The sequence below is a fragment of the Amblyraja radiata genome, chromosome 2, assembly GCF_010909765.2.
Source record: "Amblyraja radiata isolate CabotCenter1 chromosome 2, sAmbRad1.1.pri, whole genome shotgun sequence".
Taxonomy (NCBI): Eukaryota; Metazoa; Chordata; class Chondrichthyes; order Rajiformes; family Rajidae; genus Amblyraja; species Amblyraja radiata.
In genome coordinates, this window is record NC_045957.1 from 42,178,297 (window position 1) to 42,199,060 (window position 20,764).

At 38.9% G+C, this 20,764-nt stretch overlaps 1 protein-coding gene across 1 annotated transcript in view; it reads left to right on the top strand.

Moving 5' to 3' along the window:
• dgkb (diacylglycerol kinase beta) overlaps positions 1-20,764 on the top strand; it is a 568,450-nt gene that overhangs the window by 120,703 nt on the left and 426,983 nt on the right. The window contains exons 5-7 of the mRNA XM_033045582.1: positions 101-150; positions 10,570-10,644; positions 20,208-20,327. Of these exons, the coding sequence (XP_032901473.1) occupies positions 101-150; positions 10,570-10,644; positions 20,208-20,327 (245 nt within the window). The remainder of the gene's footprint in view (positions 1-100; positions 151-10,569; positions 10,645-20,207; positions 20,328-20,764) is intronic.

Genomic DNA, 20,764 nt, shown 5'->3' on the forward strand with positions numbered 1-20,764 from the left:
GTGGAGTTAGCCCCTCGATATTCCCTTTCTTATACAGTTTTGTTGATGTATTAGGGATGCTTTTCAAAGATGAATGACTTATTTTTATTTTCCCTTTTAGTCATGTTCCGTCTTTATGACACTGATGGAAATGGGTCGCTAGATAGCTCGGTAAGATCTCTAGAGACCTGGCGATCGCTAGAATTTCGTTCACTGTGTTTTGCTTTTGATAAACTATCGAAACTTACTTATCTGCTTTAGTTACAAGGGATTTATATGAGGTTTTCATTTACTGAAATGCATGTTTTATCATATTTTGCATTGCTATATTAAACCTGCTATACATGCAACAAGGGCAGCTTTTCCATCACTTTCAGTCCCAAATTTCATTTATTACAAGATGCCAAAGTGACACAGCAAGTTCTAACAATGCTTTCACTTGTGGATATAAACGTCTGCATCTATGCCGAAGTGATAAATGTATCAGCACTATGATCAACACTGTTTGGCAAATTAGACCAATGCATAGATCAACGTTTGGCATTCTTGTCATGCATTATGTTGCATTGAAAAAAATAACATTTTTTGTGTTATTTTGTTGAGGTTTTTATTAATTCATTCATAGGATGTGAAGTTTGCCTACAAGGCAGTACTTGTTACTATCTTACTTGTTACAGTCAAAGCTATTTACTGATCATGTAAGATTGTAAGATAATTTCTGAAGCCAGTTATGGGTCAGCTACAAATGGTTGTCACAAGTCAGCCAGATATTCTTCCCTGCAGTGAACCAAATGTGTTTTCAAACAATCTGGTCATATCATGGTCACTGTTAAGGCATGTATTTACTTACTTCAACTGCTATAGTGGATTTTAAATTTGTGTATGTGAATGAATAGTCCTGGTTACCAGATAACAGTTCATTAATGTAACCACTGCCCATAGTAGCATTAACACACAATGATTTCTTGGTGAAATCAGGCACATGCAGGACATTATTTTCATTCAGTAACCATAGGAAAAAGCTTGCATTTTTCAGGAGAAAATTTGACAAAAACTTTAATTTCTGTTTTATTTAATTTATTTATGTTTTAAATCTTATGAATTGATTCCCATAACTTGCTTCTATGGAACAGAAAACCATAAAGTAACAAATTGTATACATTTAATCCCAAAGTGAAATCAGGCAGTTCCATAATTTCCTTCTAAAACAGTACTTCTCTCAGAGTGCATTAGATTGCATTGCCATGCGAGGAGTCAGCTGATCTACTCTTCTAGCCTGCTCCTCCTGTAAATAGCTGCGGTCCCAGCACCGAGCCTTGCTGTACCCCACTAGTCACTGCCTGCCATTCTGAAAGGGACCCGTTAATCCCTACTCTCTGTTTCCTGTCTGCCAACCACTTTTCTATCCATGTCAGCACTCAACCCCCAATACCATGTGCCCTAATTTTGCCCACTGATCTACTTTGTGAGACCTTATCAAATGCTTTCTGAAAGTCCAGGTGCACTACATCCACTGGCTCTCCCTTATCCATTTTCCTAGTTACATCTTCAAAAAATTTCAGAAGATTAGTCAAGCATGATTTCCCCTTCGTAATTCATGCTGACTGGAGTCAATTATAAAAGATGAGGTAATTGCTATCCAAATGTTCGGCTATCTCATCTTTTATAATTGACTCCAGCATCTTCCCCACCACCGATGTCAGGCTAACTGGTCTATAATTCCCTGTTTTCTCTCTCCCGCCTTTCTTAAAAAGTGGGATAACATTAGCTACCCTCCAATCCATAGGAACTGATCCTGAGTCTATAGTACATTGGAAAATTATCACCAATGCATCCACGATTTCTAGAGCCACTTCCTTAAGTACCCTGGGATGCAGACCATCAGGCCCTGGGGATTTATCAGCCTTCAGTCCCATCAGTCTATCCAACACCATTTCCTGCCTAATGTGGATTTCCTCCGTCACCCCAGATCCTCTGGCCACTACTATATCAGGAAGATTGTTTGTGTCCTCCATAATGTAGACAGATCTAAAGTACCTGTTCAACTCATCTGCCATTTCCTTGTTCCCCATAATAAATACACCTTTTTCGGTCTTCAAGGGTCCAACTTTGGTCTTAACTATTTTTTTCCTCTTCACATACCTAAAGAAGCTTTATATTCTTGGCTAGCTTACCTTCGTACCTCATCTTTTCTTCCCGTATTGTCTTTTTGGTTATCTTCTGTTGTTCTTTAAACATTTCCCAATCCTCTTGCTTCCTGCTCATCTTTGCTACGTTGTACTTCTTCGCTTTAATTTTTATACTGTCCCTGACGTCCCTTGTCAGCCATGGTCATCCCTTTCTCCCCTTGGAATCTCTCTTCCTCCTAGGAATGAACTGATCCTGCACATTCTGTATTATTCCTAGAAATACCTGCCATTTTCGTTCCACTGTCATCCCTGCTAGTGTATCTTTCCAGTCAACTTTGGCCAGCTCCTCCCTCATGGCCCCATAGTCCCCTTTATTCAACTGCAACACTGACACCTCTGATCTACCCTTCTCCCTCTCCAATTGTAGATTAAACCTGACCATGTTATGGACACTGCCTCCTAATGGCTCATTAACCTTGAGGTCCTTTATCAAATCCGGTTCATTACATAACACTAAATCCAGAATTGCCTTCTCCCTGGTAGGCTCCAGTACCAGCTGTTCTAAGAATCCATCACAAAGGCACTCTACAAAGTCCCTTTCTTGGGGTCCAGTACCAACCTGATTTACCCAGTCCATCTGCATGTTGAAATCTCCCATAACAACCACAGCATTACTTTTGCTACATGCCAATTTTAACTCCTAGTTCAACTTGCACCCTATGTCCAGGCTACTGTTTGGGGGCATGTAGATTAGTCCCATTAGGGTATATTTACCCTTACAATTTCTTAGTTCTATCCATACTGACCACATCTCCTGTTTCAATGTCACCCCTTGCAAGGGACTGAATTTCATTCCTCACCAACAGGGCAACCCCACCCCCTCTGCCCCCCTGTCTGTCTTTTCGATAGGAGGTATACCCTTGAATATTCAGTTCCCAGCCCTGGCCCTCTGGCAGTCATGTCTCAGTAATTCCCACAACATCATACTTGCCAGTTTCTAACTGAGCCTCAAGCTCGTCCACTTTATTCCTTATACTTCGCGCATTCATATACAGCACTTTGACCTCCGTATTCACATCCCCCCCTCACAATTGGCCCTGACCTTACTCTGTTGTCCATTCTCGAGCTTTCCTTCCATTTAATTCGAGAATATTTTGTAAATTTTCCTGTAGTCACTTCCCCTTCAACTCCATCTTTATACTCCCAATTTGTCAATCCCTCCCCCCCACTATTTAGCAAACGTGCCTGCCAGAATTGTTGGTCCCCCTCCAGTTAAGGTGTAACCCTTAACCCTGTGCTGATTAAACTCTTGATAGAGGCCACAACAAACCCCACTTTACTGGATTTTGTCCAAAGATTGGCTCAAGTACATATGAAGATGAGAAGGAATCATTGGGGATGAGGAAAAAAATTCCAAACTGGGAAAGAGAGATAGATATCTGAGGTTTGGTTATTAAATCTTGTGTGCACGAAAGAGTACTGCGGGAAAGCCATTAGAATATAGACCGTTAGATATAGGTGGGAATAGTTGGACAGTTGCTTGAACCTGCTCTGTATTCAATAAGATTACAGCTGATCTGATCTCTGCCTCAATTTCACTTTCCTGCCATTTCCCCAGTTATCTTTGACTCCCTGATCATTGGTCCATTTTGACAGAATTGATTCAATGGTCCTGCTCCCACTGCTTCCGAGGGTAAAGACATCAAAAGATTCAATACATTCTTTCTCTTTCCCCATCTTAAATAAACAATCTTTTTATTCTGAAACTATACTTCGAATGCTAGAACCCAAAATTCCCTCCACAGTTGCTACTTGACCCCCTGAGGTCCTCGAGAGTTTGACGCAAGACACCAGCACCTGCAGTTTCTTGTGTCTTGATTTCCTTAACCCTGTTCAGCCACCTCAAAAGCTTGTATGTTTTTCTAAGATCATGTCCTATTCTTATAAAATCCAAAAATGTAGACCCACACAGCACAATCTTTCATCAAAAGACGATCCCTTCCTCCCAGAAAGCAGGCTAAGGATCTGCTCTACTGATCTCACTTCCTGTGTAGGTTTATCCTCTGTGAAGTAACAAGACACGTTGCACTCATTTGTACAGGCATGATATAATTAACACCTTGTACATTTATGAGGAACATATAGATCCCTTTACACTGCATTATTCTATATTCCAATTTAAACTCCAGTCTGGCTTTTTATTCTAACCGCGTAAGTAGATAACTGCACATTTCCTTACATTATACTCTAAATGTCAAAAAGTTCCCACCAACAAAACATATCTCCCTTCTATTGCAGACTCATCATGCCTTCTTTGCACCTTTCCTTCCCACATCATTAACAGATTTGCAAAGCTTTCAGCCTCTTCATCTGTCATTAATATCACCTGTAAGTAATTGAAAGCTAAGAAATGATCGTGATGGCATATTAAAGGTTTCAATTTGCAGACCTGAAACTATCTAATTCATCCTAACTCGTAACGTTCTGTTACTCTGCCAATCCTCGCTTCTTGCTCACAAATTGCGCCTACTTCCATGACCTCTTACTTTGTGCAGTCACATTTTATGGCAGTCATATTGACATATTATTAGGACTTTGGAGACACAGTTACACTACATTTATTAATTCCTGTTCTCCCACCCTGTTCATTATATCCTCAAAATAAAATAATAGCTGTGTCAAATATTATAGAACATAGAACAGTAGCACAAGAACAGGCCCTTCAACCAACAATGTCTGTACTGAACATGATGTCAAGACCATCTACCTGCACATAATCCATATCCCTCTATTACCTGAATATCTAAAGCTATCTTAAATGCTGCTATCATATCTGCCTCAACTACCACTTGCATCATGCTTCAGGTACTCACTACTCTCTGTGTGAAAAGAAAAACAAAGTTGCAACACACAACTCCTTTAAACTTTGCCCTGCTCACCTCGACCCTCTATTATTTGATTTTCCATTTGATTGTCCACTCTATCCATAATCTCTCATTTTTTAATATACTTCTATTAGATCTCCAGGAAAAACACTCCAAGTCTGTCCAGCCTCTCCATATAGCTAACCTCCTAATCCAGGGATCATTTTGCTAATCTCCTCTGCATCGTTTCCAAAGCCTCCACATTCTGCCTGCAATGGGTCGGCCAGAACTACACATAATACTCCATTTGCGGCCTAACCTAAGTCCTGAAAAGCTACATCATAACTTCCTGACTCGTATACTCAATGTCAGGAGTGTTTTATTGTTACGTGTCCCGAAATGGAACAATGAAATTCTTATATGCAGCAGTATAACAAATATATATATAATGGGACTCTGTAAATGTCATACTGGGGCGTGTAGTACCATCCCATTAGTGTTTGCACCTTTAACATTTATAAGCTCTTCCCATATCGCTCAAGCAGATGAAGCTTCCAGTATATCCTCTCTGAGTGCTGCAGTGATAGTCTCCATGATTAGTAGTGCAACTCCTCCATCTCCTTTTGCCTTCCTCTCGATCACATCTGAAACAATGAAATCCCGGAACATTGAGCTGCGAGTCGGGCCCCTCTCTCAACCATGATCTATCCCAAGAATTACATTAATTGCACAAATTCTACAAGGCAGTGAAAAGAAACACAGTGGATAAGAAAGACATAGATAAAATATATATTTTCTACAGTGATAGTAATTGCTTTAATCCCTCCCTTGCTTTCCCATCAACACTTTTGTTTGATATTATTGGAATAATTTTAACATTTTCCATGAACATAGCTACCAAATATTTGTTCAAGTTCTCTGTTTCTCATCATTAATGCCCCCATCTCATTCACCATCCTCAATTATCTTTAATTCGTTTTAGTTAACCATAGATAGATTAACCTGCTCATGGAGCCTTACTTTGTTAATTATGAATTATACCATCTCGCCATCTTATCTTTGAACTTTTTTTTAGTACACTTTATCTAGACTTGCCTCCATATTATTGTAATTGCCTTGATTTAAGTTTAAGATATTGGCTTCAGACCAATGATTCTCATTCTTCAATGGGCTATGTCATTATATCATGCTATGGTCACTCTTTCCCAGAGAATCCTTCACTGCATGTTCATTCATCAAATGTTGTCTCATTTTAAATGATATGAGAGAAAGCTGAGCCACTGCAGGAGTTTTTTGCAGGATTTCCAAAGATGAATTAGATATCATCTGGTATCTATCCTTGTATAATGGATTGTTGTCATTAGTCCTCTGCACAAGAGCACAAATACATATTGATGGAAAGGGACGCCCATCATGAATGGTCATATTCAAGCCCATGGCTGTATATTTTTGTTATTCAGCGTCCAACAGTGCCACTTTTCACACTCAACTGATTAGTTGATGATCTCAGAATTTGAATGGATGTATTTAGGGAACAAGCTTATAATTTACAAACATTACTAATTAATACAATTCGAAACATGCATTGCTCTGGTAGAGCTGTTGCCTCATAGTACCAGAGATCTGGGTTTGTTCCTGATGTCTGGTGCTGTCTGTGTGTAGTTTGCACATTCTTCCTGTGACCATGTGGGTTTCCTTCAGGTTCACTGGTTTCTTCCCCTATCCCAAAAAATGTGCTGGTGTGTAGATTAATTGGGCACTGTAAAATTGCCCCTAATGTGTGTGGTTTGATTGAGAAAGTGGGATAACATAGAAACAAGTGTGAATGGGTGATCGATGGTCGGCATAGACTCGGTGGGCCGAAGGGCCTGTTTCCATGCTGTATCTCTAAACTTAATAAACACAGATAATAGTGAGGTCATTGCCATCACCACCTCAGTTACTGGATGGGTGGAGGCCATATTTGGAATATTCCTGCAGCTATTATATCGTTTTGACAAGAGGCAGATTTCAAAAATAATTGCCATGTTCTGCTGACTGAGGGAAATGCATGAGAAGGAAGGTGAAGTCAAAAGAGGTGAACACAACCAATGAGAGTAATATGGAAATTTAGTGAAAACTGCACATGGAAATAGGATCATCCTCGCACTGATTGTTTTTTTTTTTTAATGATCTCTCACTGAGACATTTTGTGAAATATCCCAAGAGAGAGAAGTACTTTACAGATGCTGGAAAACTAAAATGAAACAGAAAATACTGGAAACACACAGTATTTGTGAAGAGGGAAACCATGAATGATTTGAGCTGAGGACCATTTATTACTACATTCTGTTAGAATATGTGTTACATGCTCTCTCTATTCAGCCTAAGCTGCATCTTCCACACACATCCTCTTGATCTCCCTCATCCTACATTATGTGCAAATAAGTTAAATATTCTGCATTACTCTCTCCCCTCAAATGCTTGCCGCTTGATGGCATTTTATGGTGTGATTGCCCTAATCCTTAACTAAGTCCCTGTGTGGATTGCTCATTGGGAGGGAAGAGTACTAGGATGGAAGGTCGATGTTGGCTTGTGCTTCTTTGTTGGTTGTTTTGTTCATTGTCTCTGCGTTAAGTTGAGTTTTGTGTCCACTTAACAGACCTACCATCTCAACACATGTGCCATTCTCGGTACTCTCTTAAATACAGTGGCTCACCTAACCACTTACATATTATCAACTGATTTACACTTTAGCCCACATGCACTCCTTTTATTAATCTAACTAAAGATCACAATTCCTTTCGACCAGCTACCCCTGATGTTGCTGTACGTACACCAGACACTTGCAGGTGAAATTCCTGTATTACTAAGCTTCCAATGATTCTCATTCTTAAAAGGGCGGGAATACTGAACCACTTCACCAGAGTTTCTTAAACTGATATATTTGAACCTTTGTCCTTTTTTTTCCTCTGGTGTCAGTAATATTGGGCTCACAGAGAATGGGTTTGCCTGGGAGAGGAATGAAAGTTCCTGAGAGCATCGATAAATAGTCAGCAAGGCTACATCCTGCATCTGATTCTTTTATATAGTTGAAAGATTGTTACTTCACACCACGTTGTATGCATGATGAGTATAAAAGAGGTGGTATAATCCAGATAAAAGTGTACTTATTTATTTTTTAGAAAATGTTTCTGGGGCTGATGGCAAGGCGCAGCTTGGACTAAGAAACATAGAAACATAGAACATATGTGTAGGAGGAGGCCAATTGGCCCTTCGAGCCTGCACCGACATTCATTGTGATCATGGCTGATCATCCACAATCAGTGACGCGTGCTGCCTTCTCCCACTATCCCTTGATTCCGTTAGCCCCTAATCTAACACTCTTTTAAATTCATCCAGTGAATTGGCCTCTACTGCCAAATGTGGCAGAGAATTCCACAAATTCACAACTCTCCGGGTGAAAACATTTTATCTCATCTCAGTTTTAAATGGCCTCCCCTTTATTCTAAGACTGTGGCCCCTGGTCTGGACCGCCATCATTGGGAACATTTTTCCTGCATCTCACTTGTCCAGTCCTTTTATAATTTTATACATTTCTATAAGATTCCCTCTCATCCTACTAAATTTCAGTGAACACAAAGCCCACTCTTTCCAATCTTTCCTCATATGACGATTTCCTCATATCCCGGGGATTAACCCCATGAACCTACGCTGCACTGCATCAATAGTAAGGATGTCATTTCTCAAATTAGGAGACCAAAACTGCACTCCAGATGTGGTTTCACCAGAGCCCTATACAACTGCAGAAGGACTTTACTCCTCTACTCAAATCCTCTTGTTATGAAGGCCAACATGCCATTAGCTTTCTTCACTGCCTACTGTACCTGCATGTTTACTCTCAGTGACTGGTGTACAAGGACACCCAGTTCTCGTTGCACTTCCTTTTTCTAATCTGACACCATTGAGATAATAACCTGCTTCCTTGTTCTTGCCGCCAAAGTGGATAACCTCACCTTTATCTACATTATACTGCATCTGCCACGCATCTGCCCACTCGCTTAACCTATCCAAGTCACCCTGCAACCACCTAGCATCCTCTTCGCAGTTCACACTGCCGCCCAGCTTTGTGTCATCTGCATATTTGCTAGTGTTGCTTTCAATCCCATCATCTAAATCATTAAAATAGATTGTAAATAGTTGTGGCCCCAGCACCGAGCCTTGCGGCACTCCACTCGCCACTGCCTCCCATTCTGACAGGGACCCGTTTATTGCTACTCTTTGTTTCCTGTCTGCCAACTAATTCTCTATCCATGTCAACAACCTACCCCCAATACCATGTGCTCCAACACTACATCCACTGGCTCTCCTTCATCCATTTTACTTGTCACATCCTCAAAAAATTCCAGATGATTAGTCAAGCAGGATTTTTACTTCATAAATCCATGCTGACTAGGACCAATCCTTTTACTGCTATCCAAATGCACCATTATTACTTCTTTAATAATTGGCTCCAGCATCTTCCCCACCAAGCTAACTTGTCTATAATCCTCGTTTTCTCTCTCCTTTCTTGAGAAAATTAGCTGCCCTCCAATCCACAGGAACTGATCCTGAATCTATAGAACATTGAAAAATGATCACCAATGCATCCACAATTTCTAGACTCACTTCCTTATGTACCCTGGGATGCAGACCATCAGGCCCTGGGGATTTATCATCCTTCAGTCCCATCAAACTACTCTAATACTATTTCTCGCCTAATGCAAATTTCTTTCAGTTCCTCTGTCTCCTAGATCATCTATCCACTAGTACATCTGGGAGATTGTTTGTGTCTTCCTTTGTGAATACAGAACCAAAGTACCTGTTCAACTCTTCTGCCATTTCCTTGTTCCCCATAATAATTTCACCTGTTTCTGCCTTCAAGGGACCCACATTTGTCTTTACTAATCTTTTTCTGTTAACATACCTAAAGAAGCTTTTACTATCCTTCTTTATATTCTTGGCCAGCTTACCCTCGTACTTCATCTTTTCACCCCGTAATGCCATTTTTGTTACCTTCTGTTGTCCTTTGAAAGTTTCCCAATCCTCTGGCTTCCCACTACTCTTTACTATGTTATACACCTTTTCTTTTAGTTTTATTCTATCCTTAACTTCCCTTGTCAGCCACGGTTGCCTCTTACTCCCCTTATAATTTTTCTTCCTCTTTGGAATGAAATAATCCTGCATCTTCTGGATTAAGCCCAGAAATTCCTGCCATTGCTGTACCACCATCACTCTTGCGAGGATCCTTTTCCAGTCGACATTGGCTGCCTCCTCACTCATGCCTTCATTGTCCCTTTTGTTCAACTGCAACATTGACACTTCTGATTTAACCTTCACCCTCTCATATTGCAGATTAAAACTTATCATATTGTGGTCACTACCTCCTAGCAGTCCCGTTTTACTCTGACCATATATATGCCTTTTTATCATGCTGTTTCGAAAAACACCGGACAGAAGAATATCCTAATATTAATATAATTTTTGTCTAAGGTGTTCTGCAACATTTGCATTAATAGGAATGTTGTTTATAGCAAATTGTGTTGGTGGAAAAAAATAATATGTTCTTTCCTCTGCAGGAACTTGACCAGATCATCAGTCAAATGATGCATGTCGCTGAATATCTACAATGGGATGTGACCGAACTCAAACCAGTATGTAACTTCAGCTCACGCTCACTTGGTGGTGCTATAATCACACTGGGTGGGTGGGATTGGAAACATTGAAACCTTTGTTTAATGATCAATAATTGAATTCATTTCTTCTCAAGAAGGACTCCGTATTTGTGCACATTTTCTTTAAATGAAGGTTTGTTTATTTTCCTTAGAAATCTTCCTAGATCATGACATTGAGGTCAAATGTCCTGAATACTAATCTTAGATAATGAGTGCACAGGCATGAAGCAGCATTAAAAATATTCAGTAACTTACTCAGACAAGCTTGGCCCAGGGCAATTCAATCGTCCCTTAAGAATAATGAATGACATATTGATACTTGATCAGTTAGACATTTTTAGGCTTCTATCAGTAGGTATATGTTTTCATGTGAAAATGAGAAGGGATATTTTTAGTGACAAAAAATTGACCTTATTCTAGAAATAGATTTTTACAGTAATTTTGCAATAAAAGTTATCGGCGTCATGATTCTTAATTAGATGTAGTCACGCATTAAGGACTTGAAGCATAAATGCCGTCTGCAAGTCACAAAAACAGTTCTCAACTGAATGACCTGTTTGACCTACTTTCCTCCTGCAAAAGCATAACCCACTCATTGTCTCCACCCCGTCCCCTGATCTCCCCCCCCCACCCCACCCGCCATCCCCTCTGGTCCCCCAGGACTTTATGTATGCCAAAACGTATCACATGGAGTAACTAATAATAAAATAATTTCAGATAAATTATCTCTGTTTATAATAGTTGCAAATAATTCATGTGTACTGATGTGGTGTAGTGTTCTCAGTAGTCATCTGATTGTGGATTAATGTTGTTTCATTCATCTATTGTTCTCTATGTAGATTGAAATATAAGTAATTTTGCATATGTGTGGACATGAGTTTCCAGTTAGATGCCGGCCTATTGAGCAATTGATCCCCTGTAAAATGAGAAGCAATGTTGTAACACCTCTTGATGTCTTCAGTTGATATCACAGAAAAGCACTGTGGACAAATTGGGGCTCATCCAGTGATACCACTGAGGAATGTATAACATTGTACTTTGTCATCTATTGCTTTTAGCCTCTTATTTCTATTTTGATCGCATTTTAAATTCAGTCTTATACATTTTGATTTAAAATGATCGCTGGCAAAGTGAATGCATGCTCTCATTAATATGTTTTGAAACTAGGTGAATTATCCAAGCACATTCTGAGCAGATTTAGTCTCAGACTAAGGTTCAAATTGGATCCTATTCTTTTACAAAGAAACTACTTTTGACGATAATTTGACTGGGGTTGTTTTAATTTCCTGCATGAGAAATTATTACTCTAAATGTGCATAACTATTAGTTTGGTTTTGTTATTATCCCATTGAACATTTGAAGTATGAAGGGACTGTCCCACTGCGGCAACCTAATTGGCGAGTTTAGAAGAGTTTGCCCTCAACTCATACTCGCAGCATGGTCGACACGAGGTCCTAGGAGGTCTTTGTAACTCTCCTTCATGCTTGAGAGTAGTCCCCGCGTACTCGAGGCCTCAGCTAGGTCGCGGCGTATTTTTCAACATGCTGAAAAATGCCTGCCAGAACAAAAAGATCACCATGGAAAAAATCAATATTGTTTTTACTCGCAGGTTTAGTCGAAATTAGTCGGCGTGTTATTCATAGGTAATCGAGGGTAGTCGAAGGTAATCAAAGGTAGTCGAAGGTAGTCATAGATACTCTTCAACATAGTCGAAGGGAGGTCGAATGAGATCGAAGGAGGTCGTCTTCACTCTCCACTATTTGGTGTCCAATTTTCCCGTAGCTAGTCGAAGCTGGTCTTCTACATAGTCGAAGGAGGTCTTCAATATGACACTTTTTCAAACTCTCCTAAACTCTTCTAAACTCGCCAATTAGGTCGCCGCAGTGGGACAGCCCCTTCAGTGTGCACACACACGTGTACAAATAAGTTTTATAATTGGCATTCAAGGAAAAGATTAAAGAAATAATTATTTTATTCTATGTTCTTTAATTTGCATTCAAGGAACATATGAGAGGGAAAAAAATTAAACATGAAAGATATTTGAAGCACCATTTACATTTTGTTCAGCAAATGCTTTTATTCCAGGACCTGGATAGAAATGCCCAGCGATCAAATAAACCAAAATCACCTTCCCTCATATAAGTAATAGTAAAAATGTAGACTTTTACTTAAAGCCGAGTTTTCACTGAAGCACTTTTGGATTTATTTTGCTCTGGTATTCAAATCTAGTTTAATTTAATGTAATAACCTGATTAACTAGTGCTCATGCTAAAGCCCAAAATAATTCATATTATAATAGATTCCTTTAAAAATTAAGAATTTGAATAGAATCCAGTAGTATCATTGTATATGTTTTACTCGGTATAGAATTCACAAATTAAAATTACACGTTGAAATTATATTGTCTTTAAAATTGTCAAAATGACATTTACATGCAATAGCAACATGATAAAAAAATATGTGCAGCTGTTTCTCTGTCCAAATATAAATGACTCTTTAATATATTGTTTGAAATGTGGAGCAATTTATGAAGCATGGTTTATCAATAAATATGCTAGAAACAGTGAGCAATATTAAAATAATTACAGATTTTTTTCCCAACATCAAACAGTGATTTACTGATTCAGAGTTATTGAGCAAAAATACAATTTACATTCACCTGGAGAAGAGAACCACAGGCAAGGTCTTTCTATTGTGTCTGACTCTTCCTGACTTTTACACCAACATAAGTGCATGTTGAAAGTCGGGTGTTGGCACATTTGACCATTTGTTCTGTTGCTGGCCACAGCACCAAATCCAAGGGTAGACCATGAATGTCCTGAGCTGAGGAGATGGATGGACTTTGTACCCGGCTCTGCAGTTTTCAACCAGCCAAAGTTAACTGGACCCATTCATTTGAATAAGTCACTGACCTATCTGTAATAGATCATTTAAAAAAAAAGGAGATTAATATGATAATAATATTCATGATGCAGCTTCATAGGACTTTGGTTTTGCCGCATTTGGAGTATTCTGTGCAGTTCTGGTCGCCCCATTACAGGAATGATGTGGAGGCTTTGGAAAGTGTGCAGAGGAGGTTTACCAGAATTATGCATGGATTAGGTGGAATTAACTGCAGGGAGATGCTGGATAGTCTTGGATTGTTTTCCCTTGAACGCTGGAGGTTGTAGGGAGACTTGATAGAAGTGTATAAAATTATTAAATGCATAGTTAGTCTGAATCTTTGCACCAGGATGGAAAAATTAAATACTGGAGGGCATAGTTTTAAAGTGAGTGAATTTTTTTACATAGAGGGTGGTGAGTGCCTGGAATGTACTGGTGGTAGTGGTGGTTGAAACAGATATGTTAGTGGCATTTAAAAAACTTTTATAAAGGCATAGAGATATGCAGGGAATGGAGGGATGTGGCTCGTGATAGTGATGGTCTTGGCATTATGTTTGGCACAGACATTGTTCTTGTGCTGTACTGTTCTATGTTCTATAGTTTTATTATCGCAATTTAAAATATTAATTTGATATTTTATAAATTATTTCTAATTATTTAAACATTTCAATTATCAAAGAGATTGAGAAAGTCAAAAAGACTGACTGCACATCTGTCAAATGCCTATTGGGGTGAAGAGGAAGCATTTGCACCATGAGACCTAGATACTACGTGTGAAATGGTTGAAAGTGCTAGACCTGGAACTTAACTAGTTGTGCAGAGCCACTCCAGGGTTAGTGCGATGGCTATGATTGTCGTTTTGGGTTACATTGTGCGTGGTTTATGGAAAGTAAATGAGTTTTATGTGATGATCTCTTGACACTTCGTATTGTGTCTGTCATTACTTCCATGACATTGTAAGACATTTACAAATGTTAATTGTGCATTTAACAATACTTTTGTATCATCTGTCACTAGTTTTATAGCTAAAGTTGTCTAAGATTGCATTGCTTTTATCTAATTTTTTGAAGCACCAAGTAATGTCTTCAATTCAGCTGGGGCATGGCTGTTTCTAAATAATCATGTGAATGAAGCAAGCTGATATAATGTACCACAAAATGGTGCTGCATAATAGCAAATTCTTGATTTGGATTTGTTTATGTGCAGGGTCTCTCGAGATAACAAAGCAGAAGATAAATCTTTGAAAGTTTCTGAACATTTTGAAAGATCAATGAGTATAATGCATTGGAATCCAGGGATTCATTAATAAAGATGTAAAGTACAAAAAGCAGAGCGGTTATACAAATAGAAAATGTTGAAAACACCTAACAGGAGTACAGAAGGTTAAGAGGAGATCTACTGGAAATGTACATGATTGTGACTGCCTTAGATCAGATAAATGAAAAGAAGCTGTTCAGATTAGTCGACGATTCACAATCGTCGACTAAAGGAGGTGTATGGGGGAAGGGGGAAAAACACATTGAAAGACAAATAATACAGCAAGGGCAGTGTGGGGTTGACAAAATACGTTGTTTACTGCAGAGTACTGATGATTTGGAGCTCACTGCCTTCAAAGATGATGGAAACACAATTAAATCCAGCTGCTCAAAAGGGCATATGAATGAAAACAATTTACAAGTTGTAAGGACAAAGACGAGGGGGAATGGAGCTGAATATTTGGCTGTATATGGAGTCAGAATGGAACCAATGGACTGAATGGTAACCTGTACTCAGTGAAGCATGCTCCCAGACAGAGGAAAGAAAAATTCAAGGATGTGAGGAGGAGGGTAAAGGGCTTGTCCCACTTGGCGATTTTTTTCACCAGCGTCATTGACTGACATATCATTTTGACGAAAGATTTTGAACATTTCAAAATCCAGCTGCAACAAAAAAAGTGTTGCGACACTTGAAGAAACCCCGTCAATACATCATCACGCCGCAACTTTTTTGGTGACCTGATACGTCAGTCAATGATGCCGGCAGTCGCCAAAAAAATCGCCAAGTGGGACAGGCCCTTTGAAGAGAGAAAGGAATTGTGTTGCATTTCCCAGCAGTTGATATATGGTGATGGTGTCAGCATCTTGGGAACATCCATCCAAATTACTAAGGACATTTACCCACTTTTCAATATTTATATTAAAATCCTAAACTGTGTATAAAAATAGTTTAACGAATTCTTTAATTAATAATGGAAATCCCACCGTCCCTACGGTTGGGGCTAGTTCATGATCAGTTTACTTGAGTGGGGTGAGGTATATTTAGGAAATGAAAAAAAGATAATAAATTGCTTGTGTTTGACTGTTAAATGTTACTTATGTCACAATGTTTAGGTGTTTATTGTTTAAGGGTCTCCAATGTACAAACACTGATATTGCTCAGCTCCAATATTTGACTATTTGGAGGAAACCTCTTTATTGATTGTAATTATCATCTAATTTAACTGTATTCTTTTCTCCGTTTGCTAAGTGAGCAGTTTGCTTTCTCTCCGATATTTCCCTCTTCTGATCCCTTTCAATGAATCATAATTCATAATTCAGCATTTTAATTTATTATTTATGTAAGAAAATTAGTATTTAAATAACTACAATGTACCTTTACACCTTGCACATCTCTTTGTGGTACAGAGCAGAACTCTATTAAGGGGTCTCTAGCCCAAGGGTGTGCATTCAGAATTCCAAGCTTCAACAATCCCAAGCGCACGTTCTCTGAATGTTAATTGAGATTTTGATTAACCATTTGGCTTCAGGTGCATGCTGCCAGCAAACTTCTGGGGACAAGTGGCACTGCAAGTTCAGGTTGCATGTTAAACTTTGAAATTGTTTCAAAATCCAGTCTGTCGGAGATGCTGTAAAGAATTAATTTGAAATATTGGCCAGTTTTAAACTTCTACCATTTTGATTTGATTGCAGTGCTGTCTCCTAGTCAACTTAAAAGTGCTATAATGAGCTGATTTTTAACCTTGGTTAATGAGTTTAATTAGAAATTAAATGATGCATCTCCACCCCAAGGAGGCCTGTTATCTGCTCACTACATAAGGATCAAGTATTGCCTAAAAATATATACATTTTCTTTCCTCATTAGACTAATAGGAATTAGACTTAAATATTCTAAAGCAAGAGTAAAAATGGCATGGATAATCAAAAGCTTGTTGGCAATTAATATGGCATGAACTCTAGATGAGAAGGGCAGCTCGGGCATATAAACCTAAAGATAAAAACAGCAAGTGCTGGAAGTCTGATGTAAAATGAAGGACTCTACAGCTGTTGCTTGACATACTGAGAGGGAAGCAGAATTAACATTTTACGTCCATGTCCTTTCATCAGAAACAGGGCACATGCCTCTGTACCTTGAAACATACTGTTCATATTTATTTATTTTATGTTATTAGTGATGGTGGGCACCCGCCTTCATTGATATTTCACAATTGGGCCTAATTGGTGTTACACGATTGTGCTCTTACTTTGTGGAGGGGCCTCTGTAGATTATCATGGGAAAATCACAAAGCACAGAAATTGGCCCTTTGTGCAACCAAGTCCATGATGATCATTTTGCCCATACATGGTGATCCCATGGATGCCAATCCCATGAGCCCATATTAGGATGGTATCCTTTGATGCCTTTCCTATTTCAGTGTCTGCCTCAGTGCATCTCAAATATTTGTTGTACAGTCAAATATCTTGCATCAGATTCAACTATCTCCTCTGGCAACATACTTCCGATGTCAATCACTGTATAAAAAAAACCTTCAGATCCCCTTCAAAACTCCCCTCACCTTAAACTTATGCCATCTTGTTTTTGATACCTCTAGTAGGAGGAAACGATTTTCACTAATTTGCCTGATTTTAACAAGTTTCTGCATCTGCCAATAATGTTAAATTCATTTGTTGCATCAACATCTCATAAGATAACTAATTGCTTGGTAATTTAATTGATTAATTGTTGTTTGAAAGAGTTAAATGTTATAGTAAAGTACCTTGCTACTTGTTCAGACTGGAGGGTTACGTTTACACAAAAAAATGCCACCTCAGTCACTTAAACTAAACAATTTAGATTTTCTCTAAATATTTCACTGTGAAATGGCACAACTGAAAAGCTGTGTTGCTGGAGATCATCAGCAACAGATCAACATTAAAAAGTGCTCCAAACAGAATTGGTGTTTGTGTAAAACTGCTTTAGTGTGCACGACTCAGCAATTTTCTTAGAATGTGCAGCCCAATGAAAGTTTCCAACTAAGTATTTACATTTTTTTTAAAGGGAAAACGTGGAAATGAAGTTTTGTTGTTCGTCATCATTTAAGTTTAAATAAAAATTCCTTGCCTCCTAGAAATAGACATTATTATAGCACATAAATAGACCCAACCTTGTATAAAGAAAATGGCTAGCTAGCTTATCTTCCAAATATAACTATATAAATCATTGCAATCTTTACAAATAGTATATTGCACAGAACTCTTACCAATTACTTAAGATTAGAACAATTGAATTGCATAAGAACAAATTAAGAGAATAATTATTTCTTCACAAGTCAACACAAGAATAGTAACTGACCAGCTAACTCAGTGAACAGACTGAAGCAGAAGAAGACACAATAACACTGTTGATTGCTGGTGACCCATTGATGCATGATAATAAGATTTACGTGGAAAATTGGATACAATTTTTACAGAGTAGTCATTCTAAACTTTCCCCCTCTTACCTTATAGTGGCCATAGCTATAAGGTAAGAGGGGGAAAGTTTAGTGGAGAGGTGAATGCAAGTTTTTTTTCACAGAGTGGTAACAGTCTAGAATGCATTGCTAGGGATGGTGGTGGAGGCAGATACAATAGTGGCATTTAAGAGGTTTTAGATAGGCACAATGAAGTGCAGGGAATAGAGGGATGTGGATCAAGTACGGGCAGATGAGATCAGTTTACCGGGCCATCATGTTCGTCTCAAACGTTGCAGGCCGAAGGAACCATTCCTGAACTATATTGTTTGATGTTCCATGTAGAAAAAAAAAGGTTGAAGGAAAATTGGAACATGTTGAGTTGATGTAACAGTGTCTGTTTGCTTGTATCTTTGGGCTGGTGGAACATTGCTGTAAGTATCCAGGTGGTGACTTTTCTTTTTTGTCATATGGAGGAAGAGGAAGTTTGGCATGATCCAAAAAAATCCTGCCTACTCTACGTAGAATGTAGAAAACATTCTATCAGGAAGAACATATAACAGGATGCATAACAGCTTGGTTCAGCAAGAGCACAACCCAGGAACCCACATGAAGTTGCAGAGAGTTCTGGATGTAGCCCAGTCCATCATACATCTCCTGCCCCCACCCCCATTGACTCCATCTATACTTCAGGCTATTTGGAAAAAAGCAGGCATCATAATCAAGGACCATTTATACCCTGGTATTTTCCTCTTCTCTCCTCTTCTGTGGGGATAAAAGGTACAAAAGCTTGAGAGCATATACCAACGATATTACAATCCCTACTATAAAGTCCTATAACCTCAACAAATTCAATTCAGAAACAGTTTCTTCCCTGTTGTCATCACACTACTATACGGTCTCAGCGTGTGGTCTTGATCTCCAAACCTACCTCTTTGCAGCCCCTGCTTTTCTTTTCATCTGCACATTCTCTGTAACATATAATGTTGTAACACTATATTTGGCACTCTGGTATTTTTCTCTTTGCATTACCTGTGGTACTTAAGTATGGCTTGATTGTCATCAAATATAGTACGATTTCACGAGATAGTAGACAAACACATTTGTTCACTATATCTCACTTCACTTCACAATTATCAACCAATACCAATAAAGCTAATGGTGGAAAAAAAAGCTGTTCCAGGCAATTGGAAATCCAAAGGTCCAGAGAGGGTAGAAGGCCAGCAGGGGAAGTCCATGAGGAGGAGAAATGTTGGAGACTGAAGAAGGGTTTGTCACTAGGGGGTATGAATGCTTTCCCAGGCCTGGAGGTGCAGGCAACAGAAAAAGAGCTAAAATCTTTGATGTTGTGCCGGCAGTTGTTAATCACTGTTGATATCTGCATATTTTTTAACATGAAAGCATAAACTGGCATGGGTACCAAAATCCCTCTTACTTCAGTCGGGCAGAAGTTTGTTGTGGTAAGTTAAACAACACAGAAGCAGACTCGTGTGAGAGAGTTATTATAAATGAAAGATATTTCAGAAGTCTTACTTTTAATGAGATGATTCCATTTCAAAGCAGTTTCGTTATATGGTTAGATGGTTGGGTTTTCAAGATGGTTCGGCAGCACACTGGCATAGTGGTAGAACTGCTGCTCACAGTGCCAGAAACCCAGTTTCAATCCTGACCTCGGGTGCTGTATGTGTGGAATTTGTACATTCTCACTGTGACCATGTGGGTTTCTGCCCACATCCCATTGATGTGCGGATTTGTAGGTTAATTGAATCTGTAAATTGCCCATCAGTCTGTCGGAAGTGATGAGGAAGTGGGATAACATAGAACTAGTATGAACAGGTGATTGATGGATGGCGTGGACTGAAGGGCCTGTTTTCATGCTATTTATCTAAACTAAACTAAACTAAACTGACCATAACATAGATGAAATTGTGTGCAAGTTAATTGTGTTTATAAAGGTTTTTCTTTTCATTGATAGATTCTTCAGGAGATGATGGAAGAGATAGATTATGACCATGATGGTACAGTGTCTCTGGATGAATGGATTCAGGGAGGAATGACAACCATCCCACTCCTGGTTCTCTTGGGTCTCGAAACAGTGAGTTTCAAATTGTTTCTGCCGATCTTAAATTCTTGAGGCAATATCCATAAGAAAATAAATGCATCAAATAAGGAATTTGAACTCTTCTCCTCTTCTTGACAGAGGTCATTGATTGTATAATGTTTATGCAGTGCAAGTTATTTTCTGGATATATGTCCAAGCAGAGATTTTTCATGAGTGAATCTTCAGAGTGAGAGTCATAGGGCTTTATTGCATGGAAACAACTTATTTGACCCAGCGTGTTCACGCCAACCAAGATGCCTAACCAAGATAGACCTACTTGCCTGGGGCTGACCGATATTCTGCCCAAGTATCTTTTAAATCTCATAATTTTACCAACCTCTATCACTTCCGCTGGCTGCACAATAGAAAGTTGGGGGGACAGTCACATCACCAAGGTTGAGAAGCACTTTAGATTTAGTCAGTGATTGAGG